The 23,570-nt window shown below is 35.5% G+C and overlaps 2 protein-coding genes across 6 annotated transcripts in view; both read left to right on the top strand.

Moving 5' to 3' along the window:
• Positions 1–1,188: 1,188 nt before the first annotated feature.
• Positions 1,189–11,385, top strand: LOC127968406 (PHD finger protein 20). Of its 4 annotated transcripts, none has more exons than XM_052569605.1 (17): positions 1,189–1,333; positions 2,509–2,602; positions 2,693–2,864; positions 3,583–3,667; positions 3,773–3,849; positions 3,949–4,459; positions 5,886–5,942; positions 6,028–6,159; positions 6,237–6,284; positions 6,383–6,793; positions 6,901–6,999; positions 7,103–7,284; positions 7,758–7,857; positions 8,034–8,238; positions 8,331–8,703; positions 9,635–9,785; positions 9,913–11,385. In XM_052569605.1, the coding sequence occupies exons 2-17, from the start codon at positions 2,520–2,522 to the stop codon at positions 10,053–10,055; spliced, it is 2,829 nt and encodes a 942-aa protein (XP_052425565.1). In that variant the 5' UTR covers positions 1,189–1,333; positions 2,509–2,519; the 3' UTR covers positions 10,056–11,385. The 4 variants fall into 4 exon arrangements, with proteins under 4 accessions (XP_052425565.1, XP_052425564.1, XP_052425567.1 ...); XM_052569604.1 differs by having other exon boundaries at positions 6,234–6,284; XM_052569606.1 differs by having other exon boundaries at positions 1,208–1,333; positions 2,509–2,561; positions 6,234–6,284.
• A 165-nt stretch (positions 11,386–11,550) lies between these two features.
• The window catches only part of LOC127968403 (protein NDRG3), a 30,435-nt gene continuing 18,415 nt past the window's right edge, over positions 11,551–23,570 (top strand). Inside the window, exon 1 of one of the 2 annotated variants that reach the window (XM_052569600.1) lies at positions 11,551–11,730. The gene's annotated coding sequence lies outside the window, so the exon portion shown is untranslated. The remainder of the gene's footprint in view (positions 11,731–23,570) is intronic. The other variant, XM_052569599.1, reaches the window with a different exon arrangement.

Genomic DNA, 23,570 nt, shown 5'->3' with positions numbered 1-23,570 from the left:
GACAGGGGCCACTTGTGATTTTAGGGGGTACAATTTTAAAATTCATCTTAACCTACTTTAAGTATTATTTAATCAGTCATTTTCCACCATGTCATGTATCACTGCAATCTCTAGAAGTAATCTATAAAAACTTAAAACTAAAATGAAATGGTTTTCTGGCAACCAATTACCAGTAGAGAACAACAGAGTCTATTACAGTTTCCAGTAAAATCAATACAAATCTCATTTTAACCAGTAAAACCATTACAAATTTTGTAACGGTGTCTATTGTTTGTTTTTTTTTCAGCAAGGTTTTTTTATTTATTCATTAATTTTTATTCGATATAACTAAAAAAAATTATGAAATTTCTTAATTCTCAAATATGTGTAAGTAAATGCATTTTGCACATTAATAGATTATATTAGTTGATTTATATTGGGCTATGGGCAAAGTAGCCTGATACTGTAATCTATTAACTTTGCATAAACCCCGTGTTTTTTTACTCAAGTACCAGATATGGGTGTCATGCCATAAATAACTTTTAATACGACTGACTTTGTATTTAATGTGAATTTAATAAAAACAAGTTATTAAAATTTACTATGTATGTATGTACTATGTAACACTTTAATTTTACATTATATCAAAGAACATATTCACTTCAGTCCAACGAGTTCAAGCACTCTCAAAACTGCCATAATAATCACTAAAGCTGTTTACACTGTAAAATTAATATCTTACTTACATTTGCACATCTTCACTTTGTTGTTTCTGAAGACAGAATTAGTCAAACAATTCAGTCAGCCAGCGCGAGTGGTGACGAAACAGCGTGTTTCAGCGGTGACTCATCAGAACGTCTTTGATTGGTCCTTGCAATCATCCGCTCAACAGAATCGTAATTGATTATTTACAGTGACCAGTGCTTTAAAAACGTGTCTCCGGCTCTGTGCCAGCCAGCAAACGCAGATATGAATTTAGCAGCTGCTGATGTTTTTCCTTTTTAAAATATATATATAGTTTACAGGACAAACTGCGCATTTAACCCACATTTTTTTTGCTGTTATATGTTTACAAATCGAGGGGAACCAAAGGGCGGGGCAAGCTTGTTAACGGGGGGGCACTGGAGTCAATGTAATGTCTGTGTACTGGTACTTCACAATGAAGCGACGTCTTTATATAGACTCGAAGTCCTGACGCATGCGCGGTGGCGTTATTGTTCATACCGGTAGTCTGTGTGGACCACATTGGAAAATAGTAAGTGCGTGCATCTCGTGCCCAACGTGGTTACAATAAAAGACTCTTTAATAGATGTTCGACGCGCCTTTATAGTAAAAGAGACGGATATCACAGCAGGTAACTGATGTTTATAGCATTTTATAATACTGTTTTCTCAATAGCGGGACTTTGGACGAGTACGGAATGTTTAAAGATGCTGTTTCAGAAAATTGAATGTGCTGTTACAGATTTTAGGTAATAGGAACTTGTGCGTCGGTAGATGTATGTTGTGATTTACAGCTTGTATTTGTGGGAGTGGCGATGATGTACTCGCCCATTACTATCCATGTCATTATTTTCTTGGAGGGTGTGGAGCAGTAAGGAAGTGCTTTAATTTAGATGAATATTGTTCCTGTCGGATTTCAGATCATCTTAAATGATGTCTTCCGTCTGCTGTTTGCTGTAGACAGGCAGAAATCTGGGATTAAGAAACAATAGTGTAATATTGGAATATCTGGAATCCCTATTGTTTCCATTGTCATTGTCAGGCATTTGGTGGCTCATGATAAAATCACAGTTAATCACTCTCACTTATGTCACTACTCATGCAAGAGTAACTAAATTAATATGCTTATATTGTTTTGTAATATTATTTACAATATTATGATTTATATCATTTTGCAACAATAATTTAAATTGTCATTTAGATAGATCCATTCTTAATATTTTTTAAATACAATATATATATATATATATATATATATATATATATATATATATATAAATAATCATTTAATTTGTTTTTTAATACAAAAGGAATGTTGAATTTCAACTTAAACATTAAATGTATGTAGAAATAAGAGGCTTAACTAAGTAGGCTATTGATAATTAAGTTACGTCTGTTGTTTGGATTGTTTAGTGGCATGATGCCATGACCTGGATTCTTTGCACCTACACTGTATAGTTAAATGTTGAAGATCAGTGATGTTAACTGGGAAAGATTTAGCTGCTGCTCTGGCAGACCACAAACAAAAAAACAAATTATTTCTGATGAAAAACTAATTTAAATCTTGTGATTGTTGTAATGACTGCTTGTAACTAAATCATTAAAATTATAAATGTAATTATTATCATGCAATTAATTAATACTTTTATCTATTATAATTAAAATTGTTTTAATGTAGACTTGTGGCACTTAGAATAAATCTTTGGGTTTACTGTGAATCTCAAGCTGTATTTGCCATGAAACTGACCTAAAGAAATGTAATGATCACTGGGAAGTTACTCAAATGTGACTCTTTCATATTACTTAGTTGCTGACATTATGAGCAAAACGCCTCCTAACAGACGAGGAATTAAGTTTAAGGTGGGCGCTGCTCTTGAAGCACGGGACAGTCTGAAGAACTGGCAAGTGCCATTCTTTTAAAAACACTTTTTTCTTAGCCTTTCTCTTCCTCTATTTTATAGCAAGCTCTCTCTGTGTGGTTTCACTCCCAGGTATGTTGCCAACATTGAGAAGATTGACTACGAGAACGAGAAGATCTTAATCCACTACCGCCAGTGGAGCCATCGCTACGATGAGTGGTTTGACTGGGCCAGTCCTTATCTGAGACCCATGGAGAGGGTTCAGCTGAGAAGAGAGGGACGGCAGGAAGACAGCTTTATCCCTGTGAGTCACAGACTGTGCTTTTTAAAAATCCCAGTATATGAAAGCTAATCTAGTAGGATCAGCCTCATGTACAGTATAAGTCTGTTTACTGAGATGCGAAAGTGATGCTGCATCCTGAGTCCTGTTTTCATTTCAACTGATTATTACTGTGTGGATCACACAAGCAAATCCTAAATAACCGATATACAGTATTTTACAGATACTAGTCCAGCTGGTAATCACCCATTGCTCAGTCATATTTTTTCTATTTTAATATAAAATCTAACTTATTTCGGATCATTTTTTAGCGTCAGATGATTCTTTAGAAATTAAAGCTCATAAAACATTTCATATTATCAGTGCTGAAAACTGCTGCTTAATATTTTTTTATGGAAACTAGCATGTATTTTTTTCAGGATTCTTTGATGGATTCAAATAGAAATCTTTTGTAAAATTTTAAATGTCCTTACTGTCACTTTTGTAAAATTTTGTGCATCCTTACTGAATAAAAGTATCAACAATTGTTGTTTGTATTAGTAACGTGGTGCAACCAACATGCAGAAACATGGACAAAAAAAACTGGAAACAGCATCATAGGACCCCTACAGTCCCTCATAACTATGAATCGAGATAAATCTTAAAAATCAGCTAATCTGACCCTAAATTCTCTTTGGTTGAGGCACGTATAAAACCACTGAAAAAATCGGTTATTTGAGTTTTCATTCATAATTTGTTGCAGGGATTTCATGTGAATGACAAAGTTCTTGCCAGTTGGTCCGATTGTCGATTTTATCCTGCAAAAGTCTTGGCCGTTAATAAAGATGGTAAGTAGTTGCCATATTCACTGCATTAAACAGGTGTGTTACATGAACAGATTCTTATCCAAATTGAAATGCAATGATTCATGTTTGATTTTATTTATCCTGCAGCATCCTACACTGTTAAGTTCTATGATGGTGTTATCCAAACAGTCAAAGGAATCCATGTGAAGCCCTTCACCAAAGAGGTTTATTTTGCATTTGTATCCCATTCATGTTGCACCTCTATTTCAGGACTCATTTTGGCCTTCTCTCTCTTTACTCATTCTTTCATTCTCACCAAATAGAGAAGAAAGAAACTTACTGCTAAAAATGAAGAGAAGACCATAATAAAAAAGTCAGAAAGGGACAAGAAAATGCAGGAAGAGGATGAAGTCAATGGCAGTAAACAAGCAGCAGGGCAAACTGACCGTGTTCCTGAGGAAGAGGTGAATGAGATCTCAGATTTGGATGGAGAAGAAGGTGAACAGAAGAAAAGCAATGGGAATGGGACATGCCTTAAAGTGGAAGATATAAGCATGAAGGAGGAATATGAGGAGAGGTGCATGGAGCAATTAGGGCAGCACAATTACAGTAAGTCATTTCTGAAGAAGGTCTCAGGACCTGAGGAGAAAGAAGAGGAAGCCGCAGAGAATATGGAGAACTCTGTGGTGTTTGGCATGGGTATGAACTTCAATGAGGGCATGGTAAAGAGAAATGAGACAGAGGAAGCGGAAGTTCACATGGAACAAAAAGAGGAGGAAATCAAAGCAAAGTGTGTTCCTCATGACAGAAAGTCACGGAGGCAGCGCATAAGAAGTACGTACAAATCTAACTAATAATGTGAACTTGGTTTCTGATTGGTGGTTTGTTTGGGAAACCAGTACGAATATACGAATAACGATATGGGCGATGTGGCTTAGTGTGATAATCAAATCACAAAGGGTGCGGTATATGTGCAATCTACATGTGGCATGTGTTTCAGAGTGAAACGCAACACTGTTCTTTTACATATGTGCAGGTCATGATTGAGTGTTTTCCACACTGATCTCTGTATCTGCTCTGAGTTTGGGTAGCATGTAACATGCATTTGTGAACCATCTTCCCAAACTTGTAATTAGGGGCTTTAAGGGCCCTTTGTTGTAACCATGTCCTATACAATTGTTTTGATAGAAGGAAACAAGATACATTTCTAGTTTCAGCATACTTATTCTTCGGACATTCCTCTTTAAATACAATAAGTATCAGCTGTATACAAACATTGGGTTTTTAAGAACTGAAAATGGGTAATATTCACTCAACAATCTGAAAATGTAACCTCATTGAGATCCCTATATCTCCGAGACTAAGCGAAGTATGGCCTTGAAATTGAAGTTTTAATTTTTTTTATTTATTAAGAAATAGAATCTAAAATTGTATGTTGAGATCTATAATACTTCTTGAGTTATAGGCATGCAAACTGTGTAAAATAATGTTCAATGCAGTTGTTTTGACAGAAGGATACAAGATACATCTCTAGTTTCAACATTATTTGTTCTTCAGACATTCCTCTTTAGAAGAAAACAAGTATCATATTTGTGAAAATTGATCCACATATGGTTTTTGACCATTGAAAATGTGTACAATTTAACGATTTACTCCTGAAGCCAAATTGAGACCCCAATATCTCTGGAACTGAAACATATACTGTAGGGCCTTAAAAATGAAGATGCCAAAAGGAAAGTTTGTTAAGACCCAATATTAAGAAATCTTTAATACTTCATGGGTTATAGGCATGCAAACCTTTGAGAAAAACTTGAAAAGTGCTGTTTTCTAATTTCTGAATGATCACCATTGGCACATATTGCAACAAAGTTTGCTAAAGTCAACATATTTAACCAATACACCTACCAATCTCTGTGTAAAAATAACATTATGATGCTGCCATCTTTCTGAAGTCATTTTCACCGCCTGTAATTTGGCTCTGAATCTCAGATGTAAATTGCCATTTTGTCCCCCCTCTACAAAATAGTGGGTTACTCAGTAAATATACATCCATGGCATTTAATATTTTGGCTTTCATCAATATACATATTTATCTTTCTTCGGAAAATATTAGAAAAATCAAATATTTGAGCTGGGAAAGTTTCTGAAATTTGGTTGATTGGACACAGAATGACCCTATAGTAAAATATAAATTTTTAATTTACTTGAAGTTTTTGTCATGATAGCAGTAAAAGTTTATTTTAAATGTATTTTTTTCTAGGGAAGAGGAGACTTTCAATGGCACGAAGGGTATCCAAAAAAACCAAGACTGATTCAGGTTTGATTATTTGATTGCTAGATTAAAAAAATATTTACCGTTGCCATAATGTTAGATTTCATCATTATTGATTTCTTTCCTCTAGAAAAAAGTTTCCATAATGATTGCAAGCCCACATTTGCATCCACCGATCAAGGAAAAGGATCAGACCCCTTACATCTAACACAATCATCCAATGAAACAGCAGTATGCCAATCAGAAACCTTTAAGCCTACTGGTGAGATCACATCTGTACAACACATATATGCTCAAATATCCCTTTATTCATTATAATCAATGTTTTTATCATAGCAGTCAGAAAACAAGCTTTCCACAACCCCAACCGATTCAGCAGAGAACCATGTGAGTATAATGATCTACACTAATGAAATTCACAGATTCATGATTCATCACAATGAGCTTGAATTACTGACAGTGAATGTTACATCTAAATATCTCAGTATACAGAGTCATCAGAAACCAGCCTCCACCGGTGCTCTCTATCAACTTGGACCATAATCCATATAAATGCAGCGCTCCTGGCTGTTCAAAGTCTTTTCGCAAAGCAAAACTCTTGCACTATCATATGAAGTACTACCATGGAGATGATCGTCTGATGGAACTGGACCAGACCAAGGCAACGGACAAACAAACCACACTTAAAAATCAGGGTAGCCCTAAGAAGAGGTTCATTCCATCGCATGAGTTTGGGCAGATGACTGTGAAGAGACGCTCTCTAGTGTCCCCTGTTGTCAGTACACAGAATTACCAACAGTGGACCTCACTGAAGAAGAAGACCAGAGACGATCAGCTAGACTGCAACATGCATAGATACTTCAACAAGGAAAGAGACAAGAGGTTTATGGAAATGGGTATGGCTGGTGGCTATAATTTAAAACGTGGGATTTATAATCTTATTCCTTGTTTTTCTTTGATACATGACATGATCTAACTAAACTTGGATTTCTTTCCTTTGTAGAAGCTGTGAAGGAACATGACAGGCTAAAAGAAAAACAGACTAGAAACTTCCTGCGAATAAAGTTGAAGGAAAAGAAAAAGATGAGAAAAAACACATCAGGTGAAGAAAATCTGCATGTATTTACCCACAATGCAGTGTGTTATTAAAGCGTTGTTTTCTGAGTGACGGCGAAACTCAAGTCATTTGTTGGTCATGTTTCTAGATGAGGATAGCATTTCTGACTGGTCCTCTGACAGCTGTGGATGGAGTGAAGATGAAATGGGGGCAGATTTGGACATCATTGCCTCACCTCTCAGCTGTAGCTCTCTTCCCTCAACTACAGGAAGTCAGGAAACTGTCCGCTGTGTGTGTGAAGTGGAAGAGGAAAATGACTTCATGTTACAGGTGATCATTAATTTGGCTTTTTGTAGAATACCATTCAAATGTTGGGGTCAGTATTTTTGTTAAAGATAGGAATACTTTTATTCAGCAAGCATGCATTAAATTGGTCTTTTTAATTTATTCTATAAACATAACAGGAAATGTTTCTTGAACACCAAGTCAGCAATGATTTCTGAAGGATCCTGTGACACCAAAGACTGAAGTAATGATGCTGAAAATTCTGCTTTGCCATCACAAGAAATAAATAACATTTTAATATATATTAAAAAAGAAAGCTGTTTAAGTTGTTATAATTATTTAATAATGTTACAGAATTTTTTTATCTCTGGTAAGAAAAATAGACTTTGGAAAAACACTGAAAAATCTTACCCACCCAAAAGTTTGGAACAGTTCATGTAAATACAGTAGATTTAGCTGCACACTTTCACTCTTAATTAACAACCATCATGTTTGTTGCTTGTTCTCTTGCACCTGAGTGTGAAGAGTGTCTATACTGGCAGCATGGAACCTGTATGGGCCTCCTGGAAGAGAACGTTCCAGAACGATACGCTTGCTTCATTTGCCGGGATTCTCCAGGTTTGGAAGTGATGCATGTTTTAGCGTTGATTTCTGATTGTAACCCTAATGTAGACCTCAGGTTGAGTAGCACTTTGAGTAACAGCTTTTTGTCAGTTCCTATTTTAGTGCTGGGAAATCTACATCATTTTCAGTTTAAATTCAGCTTACCGGTGTATTTGTTTGTGTGTATCCAGGGCAGATCAGAGGTCAGAGACAGAGCCTGCGGTACTGGTATGACAGGGACTGGCTTAGCACCGGCCACATGTTTGGCCTCTCTTTCCTGGAGAACTACTCCCATCAGAATGGCAAGAAGATTGCAGCCACACATCAGCTGTTAGGGGACGTTCAGCATGTGGTGGAAGTCATCAATGGCCTGCAGCTCAAAATCAGCATGCTACAGTGAGTGATCCTGCTTTATCTCTGTTTGAACCCATAAGGCAAATGTTATTTGAATGGCATTACGAAAATGGTTTAAAACTATTTTACTACAGGAGCCAAAGTCACCCAGACCTCAAGTTGTGGCAGCAGCCATGGAAGTTGACTGAGAAAACCAGGATGAAAAGCATTGCTCTTCCGGACACAAAAACAGTTTCTGCATCAGCATCCTTAGAAACCATTCAATGTAAAGAGCCCTTGACTTCATCCTTCCCGGACTACATTAGCAGTGAGCATTGCTACCAAAAGCCACTAACCCTGTACCAGGTATTGGAGCCGAGGCTGGTGCTGAAGACTCGTGTGGAGTCAGTGCTGGAAGACAGATTGCATAACACTGAGGCAGTGCTGAAGAATGAACAACACTATAATGGAGAGATCCAACCAGCACTACTGAAGACATCTAGTCCTCAGATTTTAAACCACAGCAAGGTAAGGGTCACATCAAATGAGATTATTATCATCAACCAATTCTGTGAAATATATTTATCATGGTCAAATCCAAAGGAATAGTATATCAAAAGAAATGTTTGTATAGAAATATGCCACTTTTGTCTGTGTAATGAAAGTGAATGGGGATATGTAATGTTGTTAAGCTCCAAAATGACAGAAATGTACAATAAAAGTAGCATAAAAATGGTCTATTAAATTCTGAATCTAGAGATTTTTTTTGATGACCAGATGGAAATGTAAAAACCTTTAAATTCCATCCATTAAAATATGGCTTATTTAGACAGAGCAGGTTTGATGTCAAAATGTAATAACAAATCACCAGTCACTGAGGATTTATTTTCAGTTATTCCTTAGATGATTTATAGCTAACTTTGTTCTCGAAGTGTACTTTACAATGTGTCTGTTCAAGACAAGATTTGTTAAAAGATATTAATATTTTTATTCAGCAATGACACTTTAAATGAAAAGTACCAGTGAAAACAGCAAGGATATATTAATTTGATCAAAAGACAATACAGACTTTTATAATGTTAAAATTTCTGTTTCATAGGAACACTGTTTTTTAACTATCCTAAAAAAAGGCATCACGGTTTCCACAATAGATAGCAGCAAAACTGTTTTGAACATTGATAATGATATGCTGTGAAATGTTTCTTCAGCACCAAACTGGGATCTTAGAATGATTTCTGAAGGATCATGTGACACTGAAGACTGGATTAATAGCTGCTGAAAATTCAGCTTTGCCATCACAGGAATAAAATCCCTATTAAAATGTATTACGCTATTAAATTGTAGTAATAGCCTTTACAATATCCTTTGATTAAATAAATGCAACCTTAACACTTTCAACAATCTTAGACTGACTATTTTATGCTGTGGTGACTGGTGAATGTTACTTTATTGCATGAAGGATGCAGGAGAGAAGTGTGAGGCGGGTGCTGATGGAGGCGGGGTTAAGGGCGGAGCTCAGCAGCAGTGGAGGATCAACCTGCTGGAGCATATCGAGACCGTACAAGAAGAGGTTACTCACAGGATGGACTTCATCGAAAGGGAACTTGATGGTGTGCAAGAGTGTTTCAGAGGGCTGGATTTATGTTTTGCTATTTTTCATGCAGAGATTTATATTATGGGAATGTTTCATGTGTACTATGACTATATATTGATTCCTATCCACTGTTCTTTTTTCAGTGCTTGAAAACTGGCTGGACTGCACAGGTGAGCTGGAACCACCAGAGCCATTAGACCGTCTGCCTGAACTCAAGCACAGCATCAAACAGCTGCTGAATGAAATGGGAAAGGTGCAGCAGATCGCTCTGACTTGTGCCACATGAGGGCACCAGTGCATATTTCACTACCATCACAGCACTACCTCTGCTTGATACATTCCTAGACCAGGCCACGAACCAAATAGCCTAAAGAATAAACTGAGAACATGTGAAACTGAACATGCTGTTATTCAGACTGTGGATGTGGAATTAAGACTGAATTTTACAAAACTTTATCACCTCACTTATCCTTTTCACAACAAATGTAATCTACTTTTCATCCTTTCTGTTTCACCAAAATACATTGCTAAAACATTTACAAGACATTTCTTTGTGATTTAACAATGCACAGCATACACCAACCTCTAATATTTCCACACTAAGTGATAAGGAAATTTAACATGGAAATACCAGAAAACATATTTTTTCTTTTTACAGATATTTTTGGTTATTTAGAGTTATGTTTAAGCTAAAAGCCTACTTGAAGAGTCAAAACTGGATCCATCCTGTGTTCAATAAAAGGCTGGTAATCCTGAAAGGGGACATTGGATGCCCATTTTACACAAGTTTGTATGATTCTTTAGGGTCTTTTTGAAATGTCGGTAACACACTTTGGTTCAAATTCCTCAATCGTTGTGTAAAACAACACTGTTTTTTCCTTGTCCAAAACATTTGCCGACACAGACCCGTTACAGTGTATGGCTCATCAAATAATAGCAAGCTGAAAATTAAAACTGGCTTGGTGTTTCTTTTCAATTTTTCTGATCTTGCAGACTTGCCACAAACCAAACTAAACAAAAAAATAAATTGTCATCCGATGTCCCCTTTAACCTCTATTTAAGAGCTTGGGTTTGAAGTAAAATACACGCAATGATACAGTTTTTTGTGTTTTACATTGTAGTTAAAGGATCAAATTTTTTAAATGTTAAAATGTTTCTTGAATATTGCATATTTATTCCTGAACGACTGTGAATATAATTACTGTAATCATCAGTAGTCTGCTATTCCCTTAACCTTTATGAAGCAAATGTGATTAGTGTCAACACTTCCTCATGGATTAGCCATTAAATCTTAGATTATTTACAAACATCTGACCCACAATGACTGTTTGTCTGAAAGCAAAAACTTTAATTCTGAGCTTGGAAATATGGACTTTTTTTTATTCCGAATGCATTTCAGTATTGAAATTCTAATTGCTCAATAAAATATTAAATATATGCATATGGCTATTATCTTGATTAGCATTTAATAAATATATTCAAATTATGTAATTATGTATACAAATAATGTCTTTCCAAAGCGGTATGTATGTAAAACAGTATTCCCTCTTTATATTGCATTATGATGGAGACTGGCTTGTTACAATAAAAGCAAATTTATGGCCTACTGTATACAATATGTGTCTGCTGTGTGATTTTATTAAGAATCAGAATTTGCTTTATTGCCAAATTTATTTGTATTCACGAAGGAAAATATATCAAAAAAATATTAATAATAATATAAACTTGACGTGACATGATATCACAGATAACCTCACGAGGGCGATAAATCGCGTTTGAGGGGGTCTTCCAAACGCGTCGGGCGGCCCATTAGACCCCGCCCACCGAGTGACATCAAAACACGGCTGAGAGCAGACAAACGTGCGGACGACGAGTCTTTCCAGCAGTCCTCCGTTCACTTCAACACCTCTGTGGAGGGTTTTCCTTGGTCAGATTCAAATATTGTACCTCAAGACTGACTGGTGAGTTAAATACCTCATTTTAGAACTAAATTAGTACGATTTGTTCTAGGAATAGAAACAAAAGCGATGGGAATTATGTGACATGATTTAGAGTGATAGTGTTGCTTATCTTCTCTACGGCGGACAATGTTCGTTAATTCCATTTAAAATGGCTCCATGTTTCTAAACTGCCAGGAGCCACAATAACGTCGATTTCCAACAAAACAGCCGTTGAATAAGACAGAAAATAAAAAAAACACGCACATTTAGCTTGATTATAGGTCGATTTTCTTTCCTTATTTCACACAGCGTAGACTGAGGATATTGGAACTTGTCGCTAAAACAGAAACTTTGTACTTTATTAACGTTACATGTGATTTTTAGTTCATTCGTCGCTGCAGATGTTTCATAGTTTTCATAGAAGTTCATCTCATGTAGATAAAGAGGGCCAGCTGCATCCTACATTCAGTCTCTTGAATATGATTTGTCTTTGTCTACAATACATATAGCCTAGCAGTTAAATTGAATGCATGTGTTGCTGTTGTAGTGTATGAATTTATTTCTATTGCTTAGTTATTTCCGTCGGTCTAACTTTGATTTGTGATGGCATCAAGTCGTTCTTCTTAATGTTAACCATTATGTATAAAATTGCCGTATTTCTCAATAGATCAGAGCTTCTAATATGACGCATATATATCAAAGACGTAACGTTACTGTAAAGAGACGGAATTCTGGGGTAACAGTTCTTTTCGATCGTATATGACAACTTCCGGCATGAAACAAATGACATTGTCCTCGGTCACCTGCTCATGGGAAGGTCGCAGTGCTGAAGAAGTGAACTCCATGTGCTCGCAGGTGTGCGGTTTAGTGCACTACACACAGTTTACACAACAAACAAAACAACACTAACCTGTTGTTACCGACAACATGGGGCTCCAAAGAGACCCCTCATAGTTTTTTCACTGAAATCTGTTTGTCGTACATACATTGACACAGTGTTTGTTATTGTAATACAGTCTAAGCTTTAACAGATCTTTCTGAGATCAGCCTGTTTATTTCAATAGAAAAAAACCCTGGTACTCAAACAGGCATTTCAAGGGGAAATTTAATATTTTGTTAGATGTAATTAATTATGGGACACTGCTCGTAAACATCCGTGATTGCATGTTTAGAGCTAGTTGACCCCATTTGCTTGTTTTTTGTTGCCTATGGAAAGTTAACAACTGAGTTATGACATTTCTTGTTCATTAACACCCCCAAAATAATCAGTTTATTATTATTCTGATTTTGACTTTAAAAGTGATTGCCTTAGCTCATTTTATTTTAATTATACTTTAAAGTAACTTTAAAGTCTTAAAAAAAAATTTAATTGGTGTGTTTCCTATTGTTGAAACATTAAGTAACATTTTAACTTCCCAATAGAGAAGTAAATTTTTATATATAAAGCTTAGAGAGAGAGTTGTGAGAGAGTGTTCCTATGCGTAGATAGATAGATGTCAGGGAATCCTGGGACTCATGGGATTCATGGGAGCAGCAAGCTTTAATTAAGCGATGCTTCAGTTCAATTGAGTGTGCTCACAATCTCAATAAAACCCTGCTTATCAGGACTGTGGACTAGCATGAGGGCAAATGAGTATAGCCCACAGTGCTCTGCAGAGATAAGGGAAGACACTTTGTCTCAAACTTGCCATTCTAAATGTGTCATGGATCTTTTTTTGAAGAATCTTTATGTAGCACTGTGCCATATAAGGCTCATCCATCTTTAGAAGTCTTGGTGAATAGTGCATGAGAATACTGTTGTTGCCCTTTAAAGGGTTAGTTCACCCAAAACTGAAAATTATGTCATTAATTTAACACAGTTTAAGATATTTTAGATTTAGACCGAGAGCTTTTTGACCCTCCATATAAAATGTATGTACGGTATACTGTCCATGTCCAGAAAGTTAATAAAAACATAATCAAAGTAGTCATGTGACATCATAGGGTCAGTTAGAATTTGTTGAAGCATCGAAAATACATTTTGGTACAAAAATAACAAAAATGACAACTTTATTCAGCATTGTCTTCTCTTCCGGGTATGTTGTGAGTGTGGTCACAACACTGCAGTGACGCTGCTGACGTACGATGCTTACTGACATGTTATCTTTGTTATTGGGCACACAAGAAAACACGTTAGCAGCGTCATACATCAGCAGCATCACTGCAGAAAGTTCTCGGACTAAAGCTAAAATATCTTGAACAGTGTTCCGAAGATGAACGGAGGTCTTACGGGTTTGGAACAGTATGAGGGTGAGTCATTAATGGCATAATTTTCAGTTTTGGGTGAACTAACCCTTTAATGGTCTCTTAGTTTTCTTAGTTTTTTAGGGTTGTGATCACCTAAAACTATTGATGAGCGAGAAAAGGGAAAATTTTAAGAAAATGTAATACTGAGATCTCTTAAAGAAACTACGCAGTAATATCCGTCTGCAGTCCTCCTGCATCTTTTGTATAGCACCTGGTGCAGGTGGAGCAGTATCACAGGTGTCAGGCTGGTGGTTGTGTGATGTAGACAGATTCCAAGCTGCTCCTCCAGACTTTCTCTCACTGCGTGTGCAAGACCAAAGGCACAGTCTGTAGTCCTTAATGAGCTCTTTGAATGGCGATTTTCATACCAGGTATAATTGATCAAATAATTATGGTACTTTTTTGTATTAAGTTTATCTAATAAATAAGAAATTTTGTTAAATATTTATTTCATGGAAGTGCACTTTTTAGCAAAAAAAACAAAATCGGAATATTATCAGAATATATCGATGCAGAAAACTATTTCCATATACCATGGTATTTACACTACTGTTCAGAAGTTTAAGATTAAAGTGTAAGATTGTAAAGAATTTTATACTTTTATATAACAATGATGAATTAAATTGATCAAAAGTGACAATAAAGACATCTGTAATGTAATTTTTTTTATATATTTCAAGTAAATGTTGTTCAATGCTGTCCTATTCATCAATGAATCCTGGAGAGAAAAAAAAAGGTTTAATTGTTTCCATAACCATATTAAGGGAGTGATGGCTGCTAAAAATTCAGCTTTGACTTCACAGAAGTAAATAGCATTTTTAAAATATATTAAAATGGGAAAAAGTACTTTTAACTAGTAATAATTTAGAATTTTTACTTTTTTATGTTACTATTTATTTGTAAAATTTGTACTACATTTTTACTTCCATAATAGTCAATGGCAACCACCAACTGTTTGATTACCAGCAATCTACAAAAAAAAAAGCAACTCATACAGGTTTGGAAGGGCATGAGGCTGGGTAAATTTTGTCAGAATTTTCATTTTTGGGTGAACTATCCCTTTAACCTTACAGGCTGGAGAGTTTACTGGAAAACAGGTTGGTTGTTTGCATAGTGTAAGTGCTGTATAGTGAATGGCATATTTGATGTTCTGGAGCATTTGTTCCCATGAGTGTCCTTCCTTAAGTGCAGTGTAGTGCAAAGAGAACAGAGGCTCAAACAAACATCAGGCTGATTTGTTTAGTGATTCAGTAGTGGGATTTTTAAGGCTTTCAGTAGATCTATTCTACTGCACCGCTCTCTCCCTGCTTCAACCTTTATTATAGTCCAAAACACTCTGAAACTGGGCACCTGTTGTTAACATGGCTGTCTGAAGATTTGTGAGTTCCCTGTGACCTTAAAATAGAATCTGCTGTTGCTACATGGTGCACTTGTTTTTTTTCTTCTTCTTCTTCTTCTTTTTTCAGATGTGCGCATTGTTAATCAGCTCAAACCCATCTAATATCTGACCTACAAAAGTGAATCATTCCTGTGCTGGATCTCAGCTCTTTTAATCAATTTCACCTGTTCGATCTTTGTCTCATTAGCATTAAAGGTCATTCGTTGTGGCCTGTCGCACAGACCGTGTGGGTTTCACGTGGTTGTCCTGGACCATGGCCAGCCCACTAAAACCTGTGTTTTTGGTTTTGTGCCATGTCTCCTACAGTTTCCTCCTCCCATTTTCACCTTGACAGCTGTGCTTCTGCCTGATGGCTCAATATCAGGCCAGCCTGCTGAGATGTCTCGGTCAATTCCATCAAAATGATCATCGGGTTTCACACTCACCTAGCACTGTTTCAGATCACAGTAGAGGCTCTTATTTTATTTGCTCAGGGTGTCTTCATGCAATTCTTGAATTATAATCCTGAGCAGTAGTTTGCACTGTATACCTAAGGAGTCAGGCCTATTTAATCCTTTTGTAACACAACAGTACTAGTTTTGCTTCTTCAACATTTCTTTTTTTTTTTTTACATGAGCCTGAATGTGAACATTTAGTATCTTATTGGCTTTTTTACCCTAAAATCCCTATTGTGTTATTAAAAAACAACACCAATATAAGCATTACTTCCGCTCAAAAGTTTAGGATCAGTAAGACTTTATTTATTTATTTATTTTTAGCAAGGGGATATGCATTTTTTTGTACTATTATTGTAAATAACCTGTTGTGTGCTTATAAACAATGTTGTTGTTTTTTTTTTTTCATCAAAACTGTGTTTATTATCTAAACATGAATCCTCTCCATCCACCAGGCTTCAAATTAAGATCTAATTGCCACTTTTCATGGCCCAAACACCTACTGATGAACAAAAGCAAGTCCTACCCTACTTTGTTGTCTTGTTGATTGTAATGTTTCACTCTGAAATACAAACACATATCTTGCTCATGGATATTCTGAAGGCATTTTACAAAACATTTTAGGATTAATAGATACATTTAAGATAAAAGCAAAGAGTCATGTTGTTCAGATGAGAATTAAACTTGATTCTTGAGCAGATTCCTCAGCCCTGCTGATTCTGAAGACATGTGGGATTTCCCTTTACATTTACATTTATATTTAGTAATTTAGAAGATGCTTTATCCAGAGTGACTTAAAAATGAGGACAATGGAAGCAGTCGAAGTCAACAAAAGAGCAATGATATAGTGCTATAACATGTCTTAGTTAGCTTAACGAAGTACACGTAGCAAGGGCTTTAATATAATATAATAAATAAAACCTATAGAAAATAAAAAAATAGAGCAAGCTAGTGTCAGATGTATTTTTTGCTTTTGTTAATTGTATAATAAAAAAATAGAATAGAATTAGAATATAGAGTGCTAGAGTTGGAGGGTCAAATAAAGATGGAAGAGATGTGTTTTTAGCTGATTCTTGAAGATGTCTAAGGATTGAGTTGGGCAGGTCATTCCACCAGGAGGAAATATTTAACTAAAAAGGTAAACCTTTAAACTGTGCTAATGCAGGTTCTCTTGAATCCGTTTAGCTCAGGCTCTACATACAACAGGTTTAGATTTTATTTATGTGTCTGTGAGCTGTTGCAGAAGGTCATTTTCCCAGCTCACATCTTGTCTGGACAGGTGGTAAATTTATTTTCTGTCATTACTCAAACCAGATTAATTTGTTGACATCCATCAAATGCAGCCCATGCTTTGCTTCGTGCATCTTTGGGGGATCTGACACCCTTACAAGGATTACTATGATAAATGATTGATTATTTTCTTTATGAAATAAGGTAAATGAAATATATAGAATATAAATTATATACATTTTCTTTTATATATTTTAGAGCTGGATTAAATATTAACATCCATCTGCTTGACTTCATTCTCACAATGTAATTTAACCTATTTTAAGTCCTCGTGCTTTCAGTACACAAACAGAGCCCACAGATTCTAAGAATTCAATCACATCTCTTCAAAGCCTCTGTATATCTGCAGCATTGCACCAGCTCTGTTATGTGATGTATTTGTGAACTCAAAAAAAGCCCAGAGACAGCTGCATTCTGTAATAGGATTGTTTTGATGCCAGATATGATGTCCCCAAGTAAACGTAACTAAAACATTACTAGGGTAGGCTTATGTGCTGTGTACAAAAGACTTACAGTAAGAATAAGCATTCTAACCCAATGAATTCATGGTTCATTGGGAAGGCTTTTTATGCATATTATTAAGTATTTTTGTCTAGGAGCTTGCAAAGACTTAAATTAGAAAAACAGTGCAATGGTAACATATTGGTTATTGTTTTTTCCAAACGCTATTTTGTATATTTAAATGTGCATGCTTCTTAACTATACTTTTAATTTTAGAATACTTTTGTCATTAGTTAATTTTGGGATTTTTTATTTTATTTTGCAAATTGTACAATGAATATCCATTGAAATGCATCATCGATGGTTCACTGCTGTAATTTAGGATGGATTGTTTTCAGCTGTGAACTTTATACTGGAGCTCACTAAAAGCTCCTGTGTGAAACTGCCTTGAAAGTGTAAGTGTGTGTATGGAAGACATAAGATGCTTTTACTGATGATTCCAATAAATGGTAAGCTTTAAATCGATACAGTGGGTGGCTTCCTGTTCTAATGAGGCTAAATACTTTGACTCTTCAGGAATAATGCAAATGCAAATCTTTGAAAGCATTCTGGGAGCTCTAAGAAGGGTTTTGCTATAGTCTCTTCTAGAAAGTATCCTCATATACCCTTATATGTATGCAAGTCCTTGCTTCTCCAGAAATTACAGCAAGGAAGTGGCTGATGGATATGATGCTTGGAGTCTGTGACAGTGTGCGTCAGCATGCAGGGTGTTCCCCAGCCCTTAGTGCATGAAAAGAGAGAGATGGAAGTCCTTTTTTGGCAGAGAGTCTAGTGAATTGGCTGCACAATGCCACAACAAGAGCTTTTGTAGTATGTGTCCTATCACGTACACAACTGCTTATGAGGGGTTTCCCTTAATTTAATTAGATATACACGGAGCCACAAAATGAAGACCAAAGCTGAAGTACAGCTTAATGACATTATCTTTTAAACATTTTATCATTGCTTTATGTAATATTTCACAATATTTCAGATCTAGCTGGCAGCATACAGTGTAGTATATGTCAGTAGTGCACTAGTGATTCATTCTGACATTAGTCGTAGAGGTTGTGTCCCTCAGCTTCCCACTCTCCCAGTGAAGGGGGAGGAGATTAAGAGAACATGACTGGACTGGTTTAAATTTAACACATGAGCATGCATGGAAGTGGTCTGTGGTGATGTCCTAGCATCAGAATGACCTTCCACGTAAAAAAGAGGTTGAATAGTAACCATTTTAACCAATTTTGCTTCAAAATAACTAAATAATATGATGTTTATTATGGATTACATTTCAGTTAACGCTTCTTTGAGAAAACCCTTTGCATTTATAAACATGCCACATTGGTGATCCTTACTCATAAGGATGCTGTATTTGCCTCTCTCTCTTGGTCTGAATCTCCTTGTAATTCCCTTTCCAAATCACCAGGGTTACAGCGTATGGAATAATCTGGAGCTGAGCATGTCACACTGCCTTTAACAGAATTATGCTGCTGTGGTGAAGATTAGAGCTAGTAAGAGCTGAATTTAGCAGTGCACTGATGAGCGGGAATAATGTGGACATATTGTGGACTTAATTGTTTTATTTAATTTTGGGCTGTTGCCATAACAAAGAAATTACAAATCATTCACACAGAATTTTTGATCTTTAGAAAATTAGTGACCTGTACCATGAACACGCACTCATTTTTTGTTTAGTTTTACCATGGACCGATGCACTGTAAAAATATTTTCAGTATTAGTATTTTAGTCTTTTTTTTTAAAGTAAAAAACTACCTTCTGAAACTTGATTTATTATATTGGAAAAGTAAAATACTAAACATAATCTGTTAATTTAATTAAATTTAGGGGAAAAAAAATCTAAAACAATTTTCCAATGGCATAAAACACAATTCTATTGATCTTTTTGAGTATTTTCTATTTATTTGTTTATTTTTGATTGTATCTTTTTATGATTCTTTAATTTTGGTAGTTCCTTTTGATGAATGATTCACCAAAGATTATTAAAATTAGATGCGTGACGCCAGCTGGACAGAACTTAACCTAAGCAGAAGAGAAGGCACAGACCATCTGTCTACATCTGTGGACACTCCTTACTGTTGATTCTTGGGCTGTTTATAGCTTCAAGGTGAGAAAGAGGGAGAGAGATGGATGGAGTGCTTTGTGATGGCCATCGATCTTTCACCAGTGTTTGCTGACGGCATTCGTGCCAGATCTTGTTATTTCACTTAGAATGTGTTGGCAGGTGTGTGTAAGAGGCTGTCAGATGTGTGGGGGGCAACATTTCTAGACATAGATAGACCAAGGAATAGTCCCAATTCACCATGTGAAGACATCTATACAAGGAAAAATTATGAATATAATATATTACACTGTAACAATTTTTTTTTAACATTTCTGTAATGTTGTAGGGTTAGATAATCTTTAGTAATTAATATTAAATAATATTAATTATATCAAATTAGCACATTATTAAAATGGAACTGTAAAATAAAATTTAAAAAAAGCACTGATTTATCTTATATTCCAGGTTATATGCACCTAAACATCAACATGAAATACAAATTGCCAATGCAATAATGCACATTTTTGTTTTTATTGTGAAGGATTTATAAGTGCATGTTATTAAAGGGTTAGTTCACCCAATAATCAAAATTATGTCATTAATAACTCACCCTCATGTCGTAAGACCAAACCCGTAAGACCTCCGTTTATCTTTTTTTTTAGTCGGAGAGCTCTCAGTCCCTCCATTGAAAGTGTGTGTAGGGTATACTGTCCATGTCCAGAAAGGTAAGAAAAACATCTTCAAAGTAGTCCATGTGACATCAGAGGGTCAGTTAGAATTTTTTGAAGCATCGAAAATACATTTTGGTCCAAAAATAGCAAAAACTATGACTTTATTCAGCATTGTCTTCTCTTCCTTGTCTGTTGTGAGAGAGTTCAAAACTGCAGTGTAGTGATATCCGCTTGCGAATGAATCATTCGATGTAACCGGATCTTCTTGAACCAGTTCACCAAATCAAACTGAATTGTTTAAATGGTTCATATCTCCAATAAGCATTAAAACAAAGTACAAACAGTACACTGACTGAACTGCTGTGAAGAGAGAAATGAAGATGAACACCGAGCCAGATAACGAAGTTATCGAGTCAAGAACCGTTTCTGGTTTATTCCAATATTTAATAACATGTTGTTAAAATGTAAAGTTGCAACTGTATTATTTAATGAGCTAACATGAACTATGACTTGTATTTTTTTTTTTTTACAAAGATTAATAACATCTGTAACAAATGTAGTTATTGTGAATGTTAATGGTTAACTAATGAGATTGTAAAGTGATAACTATGGGTCTTTATAGTTCTTTTGCACTTTAATACCGTTTACCATGACTAAATCATGAGCAATTAATCACAACAGGAAAATTTGATACCGGCATATCCCTATATGTGACGTATTAACAGGGATTGGAGAGCATGACTAGTGATCATGCTTCCAGCAATATTAAAGTAAAAACGGTTAAATCTAAATTTAAATTCAGGCGATTACTCTTAGCTTGTCGAGGCTAAAAGATGATTTTTATAGACAATTTAGCTGTGCAATTGATTCAGCAATGCTCTATTTGACTCCTAGCTCTCATTTGATTTGGGCTTTTTTTTTATTCGCAGTTGTGTAGAGTCTGAGTGAAATAGGAGGCAGGAACCCTGGGAACTGTTTTAACATGAGTCACATTTCTTCGGACGGCAATGTTATGCAATACAAATGGGAAGATGGTGAATCAGGATTTTTGTTGTGGGTTTTACCTACAGTAGATTTTATGTTTATACTCAGAAAAGCCCTGATGTGATGTGAGGAATAAAGTAAATGTAGAACTGTGGTGTCTGAGTGTCTCAGCTCATGCCTCGGTCTGCTGTTCTGAGTCTTCATTACTCCTTCTCGTCCCTTCGGGAGCCCTCTCTGAAAATAAACATCAGCCCTTTTGTCTCTATGGAAACAGTTTTACACTTCACTGAACTCTCAACTAGAGTGGGTGAAAACTGAGGATGACATTGATTGCAGTTGATAGTTTTGATGAGGAAGTTCATTTGGGTTAGTGAAGCAAGACACGAAATCTTGACATTAATTGCAGCATTGTTCTAATGTGTGTATGAATCTGCTTGATAATTCCAGTCGTGCCGGATTACAACCAGATGCCATGATTGCAGTTTGGCCTTTGTCCTCGGCCCAGATTCATGGAACGTGTGCGGAAGTGGAGAGCAATTTGGCAAATCTTTACAGACACACTGAACATTTGTTGTTTTCTTTTTGTGTTACTCCTTGTTTAAATCTTATTTAATGCCCTTCATCCGGATTTGCTGCTGGGATTGTGGAGATTTCCACCCTTAAGCTTTCACTTCTTAATTTGTGCTAGTATAAGTTTGTTTTCATACTGCTCTGGTATTTCATTGATGAAAGGCACTGAATTTTGGAATAAGGGAAGCTGCTTTACAACTATTATTTTGCTCATTATTGTATGCGCAGGTTTTTATGAACACTTCATTTGAAGGTATGGATTTTTATACTTTTAAAAACTCATTTGTCACACCAAAGATCAAATTTTACTAAAAACAATAATGTGTTTGAAAATGTTCACAGAATGGAAAAGGAATATATTTGTGCTGGGTAAATAAATAATTGAATTCTCAATTTGAATTAATTCAAATTTTTATGGAACAGTATCGATTCTTATCCCAAGAATTGATTAGTCTGGCCTGCAATGAACAAAACATTGTAGTGCCCATTGTATCCAAAAAATCACCATAAGCTTTGTACATTGTTACTTTTAATATGAAACAGTGTCAAATTTCAAAGTCTGTACATTTTATTACAGTATTCAAACAATAAATACCGTTTTGGTGCTGTTTAATATGGAGTGACTGATCGCTGTAACACCACACAGAAAAGCGACAGTGTGAAACACAAGTTAACTTACCATCTCTTCCGCTGTAACTAGTTACAGCACAAAATAAACGAATGATTTGAATTGAATCATGAAATTTCTGTCGAAACCCAGCCCTAGACAGTAAAGACATTTATAAGTTGTATATTTGAAATGCTGTTATTTTCAGCTTTATGTTCATCAAAGAATCTATCACAGTTATCAGAATAATATTAAGCAGTTTTCAACATTGATAATAATGGTAGAATTAGTGGTCGACTGATATATCGCCACAGCCGATATTTGGCATTTTTCTAATATCGGAGTTGGTCAATGTGTTCGAGACGGGACTTTTATTTTGATGCCGCTGAGAAAGGCAGTGCCTGAGCACACAAAGTGCTCACACTCTCTCTCCTTTACTGTCGTTGTTAACAGTTCTCTCTAATAAGATTAGAAGTCTGTCTAATAATCAGATAAAACGGTTAAACAAAGGTTAATTAATGTATACAAAAAGTATTACAATGATTGCTTTTATATTATAAGTAATAGAAAGGCAAACATTACAGTATAATACTTTCTCGTTTGCCATCAGCATTAACTAAATACGCATTTATTTCATTTAAACAAATCTTTGAATGACTAATGAATATTTAAATTTACAAACATTGCAAACTTAGTCGAATCCAACTGTGAGATCTTGTGAAGTGTGCATTTTTATCCAGAATGATCTTCGTGTTCTCTGCATGATGGTCAGTCCATGTGAATTGAAATCTTTAAACTTTAAACTTCTGATTTTAAATTAGGCTGCTCTTTTTGCATTACCCCAATTTGAGTGTTACCTTTGTTTTATTTTAAAAATATGATTCCCAATGCACACAAACTTCCCAGAATACTCAGTGCCCTGTTGGATACAGGGTTTACTTCCTTTTTAAATATTTTGTATTAAATATTTATTTATTTGTGAAAAATACTTTATATAAAGTATAACTGTTTTACACACTCATTTCATAATCCATTGTCAAATGATGTCAAATTTCTTTAATTCTTTCCAAGATATCGA

Source organism: Carassius gibelio, chromosome B11 (genome assembly GCF_023724105.1).
Source record: "Carassius gibelio isolate Cgi1373 ecotype wild population from Czech Republic chromosome B11, carGib1.2-hapl.c, whole genome shotgun sequence".
NCBI lineage: Eukaryota > Metazoa > Chordata > Actinopteri > Cypriniformes > Cyprinidae > Carassius > Carassius gibelio.
This window is presented reverse-complemented; position numbering and strand designations above follow the sequence as displayed.